The sequence below is a fragment of the Lucilia sericata genome, unplaced genomic scaffold (assembly GCF_015586225.1).
Source record: "Lucilia sericata isolate MDLA Ls3-8-SP2 unplaced genomic scaffold, ASM1558622v1 Contig000252F_arrow, whole genome shotgun sequence".
In the NCBI taxonomy this organism is placed as follows: Eukaryota; Metazoa; Arthropoda; class Insecta; order Diptera; family Calliphoridae; genus Lucilia; species Lucilia sericata.
This window is the reverse complement of record NW_023994278.1, coordinates 456,188-464,870: the sequence shown is the minus strand read 5'-3', so window position 1 is coordinate 464,870 and position 8,683 is coordinate 456,188. Positions and strand designations below refer to the sequence as shown.

Genomic DNA, 8,683 nt, shown 5'->3' with positions numbered 1-8,683 from the left:
AAGTACGATCATGCTCTAGAGCTCTTAAATTAAATACATAACGAATTACCTTTCGAACAGTTGCTTCAATAATATTAAGATTATAAGACCACGTTGCTGAAAAAACTTCGAGACAATAGTTAATTCGGGACATGATAAGTGAAAAGGCAAGTCGGCTCCTTACATGTTTGGGAGTAAACGCTCTTAACGAGTAAAGTCTTCTTAAAATAAGACAAGTTTTATTAGCAATTAAATTGATATGTTCATTAAAATTTAACTTAGAATCAATAATTACACCGAGGCATCTGAGAGATTCCACAAATAAAATTGCCTGTCCGTTAATAGATATTCTTGGAAATGAAAAAGTTCGGTTAGTTAAATTAAAACTTAAGGCCTTTGTCTTAGTTGGATTTATCTCAAGACTATTTGTATACATCCAACTAGATATTGAGTTAAGGTGAACATTCAAATTTATCTCAAAATTTTCCATATTGTCGTACTTATCTGAAAACAATAAAAATATATCATCAGCAAATATAAAGGATTGGCAAAAGCTGTTATTAAAAAGCGAGATACAGTCATTTAAATATGTGAGAAAAAATATGGGACCCAGTACGGACCCTTGAGCTACGCCAGAAGTTACATTACTAATACTAGAGTTATAACCATTGAAGGAAACGTACTGCGACCGTCCTGAAAGGTAGGAGTATATTAATTTACATGCCGGTTTTGAAAAATTAAAGTATCTTCTGAGCTTATCTACAAGAGTGGCATGATTTATGCGATCAAAAGCTTTACTGAGATCTAGTGAAATTAACGTACAATTTCTTTGGCTATCTAATTTGGTTCTAATAGATTCGGTGAGAGATAATAGTAAAGACGTAGAGTTGAGATTACGTTGGAATGCAAATTGACTAGGGTGGATTAAAGAATATTGTGCACAATAATCAAATATTTGCTTTTTCATTATATTTTCTATTATTTTGGACATAGCAGGTAAAATGCTTATGGGTCGTAAGTTTTCTTTATCAAATTTTCCGTTTTTTGGGATTGGTACGACTCGGCCTAATTTCCAGGAGGTTGGAAACTTAGAACAGGTGAAAATAGTGTTTGTAAGATACAAAAGTATAGGGGAAATGAGAGGAAAGATTATCTTTATAAATTTAATAGGAATTTTGTCATGACCTGTAGAGTTAGATTTAATTGAATTTAAAGCGATTAATATGTCATATTCTGTAACAGGAATAAAAGAAACGAATTGGCAATGTCTTCAAAGTTGTCAAATTCAAGGTTTCCGGTATTGTCCTGCCTGAGATTGTCCAAAAAAACATTAGCTATTTCTTCCACGTCTAAATCATTGCATTCAGATTTTTTCGAATCAACGATACCCATTTTACGTATTCTATTCCATAATGTACTATTATCAGTTACACTGAACAAGTTTCACCATATTTCCGACGTGCTTTTCTGATCACAGATTTAGTTTTATTACGTAATTTGCAGTAAGTAGACCAATTTACACTATTAGGATTTCTACGATAGGCACGATAAGCGTGATCTCTTTTTGATCTGGTTTGTAAAATTTCACTCGAGTTCATCCATTTAGAATTATTTGAATTAGATAAAATTTTTGTCGTTGGTACTAAATTATGAAGTCCTTCAATTAAACTATCTAAGGTAGATAATTGAAGATCAACATTGGTTAGTATTGAAAATAGGAGATGTATTAAATTGACTAAAATACTCACTTATGCTCTCAAATTCAGGCGATTGTAATCCTTAAATTCAATCCAGGTACTACGTAATTGAGAGGGAAATTTAATGCATAGAAAGATGAAACTATGGTAAGATGAAAAAAATGGAATTTGTATCTGGTTTTTGTAAACAACAGAAGATGGTTGACTCAGGAGAAAGTAGTCTAGCAAAGAAGTAGCATTATTAGGTGGGAAAATATGTGTAGGTAGGCAATTGTGTATACAGTGAAGGCCACATCTAGAAATTAAAGAACGTAAATTGCGTGATTTAACAATATCAAAAAGATTATGGTTAAAATCTCCCATAACAATAATATTATTGTATTGATCAAATAAGTTATTATGGATACTTTCAAATGCATTAATGTCGCCGCCGGGTAAATATACAACACCAACAATTACAGAGGTTCCATTTCCAAAAACTTCGACAAATAAAGACTCACAAACTCCATATTGTTCAGCACGAAAGAGTATGCGGTAACGAAGTTTATTAGATATGTAAAGGCAAACGCCGCCACCTCTGGTTGGGCCACTATTATTCGAAGTAGTATTCCTGATACGATCATTTCTTACAAGATTATAACCGGAAAGTGTCAACGATTGGGATATTAAGTGAGGTTTAAACCAAGTTTCTGAAACTCCAATGATGTCAAGAAGACTATTGTAGAAAAAACATTTAAATTCATCTAATTTTGTGCTGGATGCAGAGGGGCAAAGACTCTGGGCATTAATATGACCAATATTCATAACTTCAGACGAAGATGAAAGGCATTTGTTTTAACATTGATTTATCCCCGGCTATAGGACCAAGATTACCATTAAGAGACATCGCATTCACGACAATACACATATATTAGTGGGAGCCAAAAAGTGATATATAAAAAGTTATTTGTAATTTTAAACATTTTCAATATGAAAAGAGCCATCTTAATATAAAAAATAAAAAATATAAGCTTACGGTATTTTACATTACAAAAGGAAAAATACAGTAAATAGATTAAGATATAGGTGTTTAGGTATACTTATTGGTAATTTAGTTTAAAATAGCTAATACATTCGTGAAAATTGAGAGACTTAACATCCTCATTAAGCATAGTAATCTTCACAAAAAGAGTTTCACGATTTATTATATTATAACCCTTTATCTTCTTATCATTTTTCAGTTTCCAACAAATTTTTAGTAATTTTTTAGCAAGGGATGAATAATTATCGTTTAAATAAACACGGGTTTCAGCAGCCCCCATTTATAACATCAGACGCTTTGAGGGATTTCGATTTATAGTATTCCGAAATAACTTTATCGCGTTTAGCTATTTGGCAAAATTTAACAAGTATAGCACCATGTTTTTTAATATACATAACGTTAAGGATGTCATCAACAGCGATGTTAACTTCGAGATGGGTGCACAAGTTTTTTACAATTGAATGGAGGTCAGTTAAGTTCTGTTGGAAGACCAGTTATAATTAGGTCAGCTCTATTTAAACGATGTTGAAGAACGTGGTTCTGAAGTTCCAGTTCATAAAACTTAGACTTATATAAGGTGTCATTACAATTAATTTGAGTTTTGCAGCTTGCAATTTCATCTTTTATACCCTTTAAGCTGTTGGACAGCTCTGCACGGACTTCATTTATGACTGAATCAACTTTGGATTTGATTTCAATTTGATCGCCTTTCATGTCACTAATTGAATTCTTGAGAGTTGTAAATTCTTTTCGAATTTCCGATTTAAATGCTGCATCAGAGTTATCAGGCGGGTTATCCATACACGCTTTGCAGGTATACGCTAGATTGCGGTTTTTATCCAAGGTGGTAAACAATGTTTTAGTTATATCTTCACATTCAGCGTGATACCAAGTGTCACAGGATCTACAAAGTAGGCATCGAGATCCGGAGGTACTTAAATTACAGTCACCACAAAGATATGACATCGTGTAATAAATTTTATTATAATAATTTCAACAATATATAAAAAATAGGCACTTGCAGAATATTGTTTTTTATTTTTTTATGTATAAAAATTTTTTATGTTGTTTTGTTATTGTTAAGCGGTAACAAAAGGAAAGAGGCAATAACTGAGCACATGGGATGATTTGTTTTAGTCTTTTAAAAGTTAATTTTATGAATTTTTTAGGAAAAATTAACACCACGAATGTAACTAGTTTTACTGGTATGATTTGTGAATTTTTAGCATGAAATATTTGGTAAATTTAATAAATTTTATTTTTTTTATCAAGATGGCAAATTTTATACGTTTATCTGTACATAGTGTTGCCAGATGTATGTATAGGCATATAATATTTATATTTGTGTATGTGTGGATAGTATTTGTTTATGTAATAATGAAGTTTTCCCCGTGATTTGTGATTAAGTTTATAAAAATAAGTATTCATAAGAATGGGAAAATATCCTTAAATAAGAATTTATTCTATTATAACTAAAAAAGAGAAAAACACATGCCTTAAATATGCAGAAACATAATTTATAGCAGATGTTTTCACAAATTCAAGGGTTAGGTATTCAAAATAAAAATAATAAAATATTTATGTATATAATAAATTTACCAAAGTTAAAACAACGAAAGTCCGATTTCTTAATTTAATGATAAATTATGTGTAGGAATGGAGAATGATTTTGTGGCTGTTGTAAATAATTTCTAATAACAATTCCTGGTACAAACAAACATTGCCACCACGTTACTTTTAGTGTAAAATTATTCATTGCTAATTTAATTTTCTTTTTCTTTAAAGCAGATTTAATTAAATCGAATAAATCAGATCTTAAAAACATTTCTTTTATAAACATAGATAAAGAGATTTAATAAAGAACAGAGCGAAATAAAATATTTGTTCATTTATACAAAACCAAAGTTCTTGGATTTTATAGCCAATAGCAACTTGCTACGCAATATTGACTTGCTTGAATAAAGGGGTATATATAGTCTGGATATACATGTGTTTGCTGTTGGCAAATGGGTATCATCCGCTGGTCGTATGGTAACAGATGGCAAGGGCTGAAAACCTTCTTCAGAAGCGGGCAAAGCAGGAGATCCCGTCCAAAAATAGACCTTTAAGTGTAAGAAAATAAAAATATTATTCAAACAAAAAAGAACTTATGAAAAATAATAGTTTCTTCTTGATAGCTTCTTACCAAATCCTGTCGTTCCAATGTGTTCATTTTCTCGACAATACTCCAGAACCAGCGTTTAAATTTCAAAAGTTTATCCGAACCTTCACTCGATTCATCATTAAATGTTGTATAAGATATCAGTGTTGTAACATTTATGTCTCCGACGCCATTTAAAAGCAAACGCAAATCCTCCGCTGTCAAACTCTGCATGCAATTATCTGGCAAAACGTCGAAAACTCCATCTCGGATGGCCTAAAATTAAGTAATAAATTAATAATGTATTATTTTATACATTAATATGTACATCAATATATTATTTAATCATTTTACCTCTAGTGCTTTTTCTTGGGCTTTTATTAATCTATATTCCGTGTAGCGTCTGATATAGTCAAACAGATTTTGGGATGTGACTTGAACTTCCCTACCTCCAGGTATTAACTCCACACTTCCACCACCTTCTTCCTTCATTAGATCGATCCTAAAGTTTATAATTTTTAGTATAAGAGCGTATAAGAAACAGTTTATTGCAAAATATGTATTTTAATATAATTTGTAATTTAATAATAATTTTTAGATAAAAAAACTTAAAAGCACATGTACATACACAAAAAATAGTTCCATTCTTATGATAGCCTCTTCACCATCTTCGGTCTGAGAATTTTGAATGAGTTGTCTAAATGACTCATATATAAATGGATCGAAAAATGCCAAATCATGAAATTTAATTTTTCGACCGAGAATATATTTTAACACATGTCGTTGCAAAAATAATGGTAGCAATTCATTCTGTAGTAGACAAAGTCCTATAAGTCTGATGTGATAAGGAAAATAAAGTTGAAAACATTTGCCAAAGAGTTACGATAATTCAACAATAAATACCTTCCAATATTTCTGAATGCATTGATGCGTTCGAATGAGCCATAACCTTGACGAGGAGTATAAAAACCTCGTTTTCCTGGCATATAGAAAAGTGGATCGTTGTCTTCTACGTGACATGGCTCCAGAAGCACGACCGGATTCATTTTTTTCGACTGAGCAGCCGAAGATGATGTGCTGCTTGTTTCTGACTTTTGTTTAAATGCTATAATATCCAGAGCTTCGTTGACTTTTTGACGCAACATTTCTTCCGATGACAAGATCGATAGTAATTGAGGGGTTGGAATTTCCAACAACATACCGGTTATTTTGGAAGCATTTGCAGTATTCAAGGAATAGATCTAAATGAAATTTTATTTTACAAATTTGATTCTAGTGTTGTATTAAATCAAACAAATACCTTTGGATAGAGACGTTCTCCCAGCTGCTGTAAATGCATTGACAAGTGTTCATTAGGATTATCTCCAGAAATATCTGAAATTGTTGAAATTTTTTTCAAATTTAGAAATTTATTCTACCATAACGATTTATTATATATTTTTACCTGAATTATTCGATACTGGGATATAGGGTCTAGCTTCATAATTTAGAGCTTTTCTCTCACGAGCTGTACGCCATAGAATCTTGCTACCAGTACCACGCCTTTGTAATGTGGGACCATCACGACTTGACGCTCCACGATTGCGTAAAATACTTGAAAAGGGAACGCCGTACTTGCCGCTTATATTTCCACTTTGTACAGATTCTAAATTTGGCATTTTCGAACTAGCTAGAAGAGCCTCCGATATGGAAGTGTAAAAACTACGCGCCACTCCAGAGCCTTCGCCAGGCTCATCTTTGAATGTCACTTTTACTCGATTAAATGTTAATGGAGGATGAACTCTTCTGTTCTGACTACCAAACTGAGTATTTAATTCTTTGAATGTTTGAATTATTAAACTATCACGATTGCGTTCCAATTTACAGAAGATTAAATCTCGTTGTTGTCCATTACGGAGTTTTTCCATATGACGTCTGAATCGCATTTCTTTTACAGGAAAACCGCGTAGCTCAGGTAAAACCGAACCATGCTCCATGCCCACATCATCCATGAAGACTCTGCCAAATAGATCAAGAGTAAGTTTCCAACGACCAAGCAAAAAGTTCCACGAGGGAGATGAATCGTTTGAATCGAACTTCTGGCAGAAGTGTTGACCTCGAGCGGGAAACATAAATGATGTAATTCTTGCCGAACGACCCATTATCATATTCTTTGCTGAATCATCTACTGATAAGTATGGCATTTTAGATTTTTGAGAAGTAGACGCTTCGTCTTGAATTTTCAATGAGGAACTACTTCCACCACCAGCTCGTACTATAACACTTCGTACCATTGACGATGATGACGAAAATCCTGTGCTGCTTGACTGTAACATTAAATCGGATTCATTGCCACGCAGTGTTTTTTGGGGCACTATAATAACATCGGGCCTTGTTGCAATAACACCAGACTGGGTCGCGTTTGAATGATCGGTCTGTGTCTTTTCAATTATATCATTAACACTGCCACTGTCCACATCCATATTATCTTGATCATCCAATTTTTCTTGATTCTCATTCAATGATTTAGGATCGTCTGCATATTGTTTCTTTTTTAGTTGCAAGTAAACATTTCCTCCTACACCAGTGTTGGACTCGAGAGAACCCGTACCAGACGATGAATCCGAAATAACGCGAAAACTAGCTGAACATGTAGCTTTAGGTAATTGAGTTCCATTGTGGACTTCGTCGTTTTCATCTTCAATGTCATCATCCTCCATTGTATTAATTATTTCCATAGACGTATTCGGAGAACTCTGAGCAGCTCGGCGAGAACTGTACGAGGAAAATCCTAGTTTCGTTGGAGGATAGTCAAGTGTATTTGACGATGATTCGCCACTGCACTGGGCCATATTTTCTGTAGGTGATACAATTAAAGGTAGATTGGCAAACAAGTCTTGCCTTTTAGAATTTGGTTGCAAAAGATGAGGTTTATCAGCTAATGGTATGGCGACATCAAGTGGCAAATCAAACCCATCAGGAGCTAAACAACCGAGACTCAAAGTTGAATCAGATCTTGCGAAAAATACATGACGCCTAGATGTTCCCGATGATCCTGCAACATTAAGAGATGAACCCGCTCCCCCAACTTCTCCATACGGATCGTCACTTGTTATATTAGACAGTTCATCATCAGTATCATCATTTTCATTTGCATTAAGGGAGCTACTTTGAATTCCTTCATTTTTCTCATAGAAGTTTGTGTCATTTCGCATATAATAAATAAATCCATCCAACACGTAGGCAATATGACGCAACGCTGTTATATCCAAAACCGGAAGAGCATCACGGTGTTCAGACGTATGAGCTCTCATGAGAGACAAGCAGTATGTGAAGAAGTCTCGCCGAGAGGTAGAGGCTACGAAATAAAAAAGAAAGTTATCAATAATCTTAATAAAGTTATTTTAAGTTAAAATGTTTACTATAATATTTCTAGATTAATTATATCTAAAATTACGTATTTGAATTTTATTTATGCATGTACGATGATCGACTCGGGGTTTCAACCGGTTTTAAAACCGGTTTTTTCTGCATTACCAGTGTCGGTTTTTTCTAAATGATGATTGTTCGAATACCGAATAACTCGATTTTTTCACTTTTTAAAAACCGGTTTCGAATACTTTTATTTGTTTTGTTTTCAAAGGTTACTTAAATTAAATTTTGAAGTAAATAATAATACAGCCCGTCTAAATTATAAAAATATTCGAGTCGAGAAACTAATGTTTTATTAATCAAATTTAAACATAAACATAAATTTTTTCAAATTAAAATTGATTTTTTTATTTATAATAAAAACCGGTTAACAAAAACCAGATTTTGGAAAATGTCGAACAATCGATCACCCTACTATGTATGCCAAAAAAAGCA

At 32.9% G+C, this 8,683-nt stretch overlaps 1 protein-coding gene across 5 annotated transcripts in view; it reads right to left on the bottom strand.

The window, feature by feature from the left end:
- Nucleotides 1-4,069: 4,069 nt before the first annotated feature.
- LOC119602776 (E3 ubiquitin-protein ligase hyd) overlaps nt 4,070-8,683 on the bottom strand; it is a 28,793-nt gene continuing 24,179 nt past the window's right edge. For all 5 annotated transcript variants that reach the window (XM_037954473.1, XM_037954472.1, XM_037954476.1 and 2 more), the window contains exons 12-18: nt 6,282-8,174; nt 6,138-6,211; nt 5,741-6,078; nt 5,466-5,672; nt 5,192-5,339; nt 4,883-5,113; nt 4,070-4,799 (exon numbers count right to left, since the gene is read on the bottom strand). In XM_037954473.1, the coding sequence (XP_037810401.1) occupies nt 4,587-4,799; nt 4,883-5,113; nt 5,192-5,339; nt 5,466-5,672; nt 5,741-6,078; nt 6,138-6,211; nt 6,282-8,174 (3,104 nt within the window). In that variant the 3' untranslated portion in view covers nt 4,070-4,586. The remainder of the gene's footprint in view (nt 4,800-4,882; nt 5,114-5,191; nt 5,340-5,465; nt 5,673-5,740; nt 6,079-6,137; nt 6,212-6,281; nt 8,175-8,683) is intronic.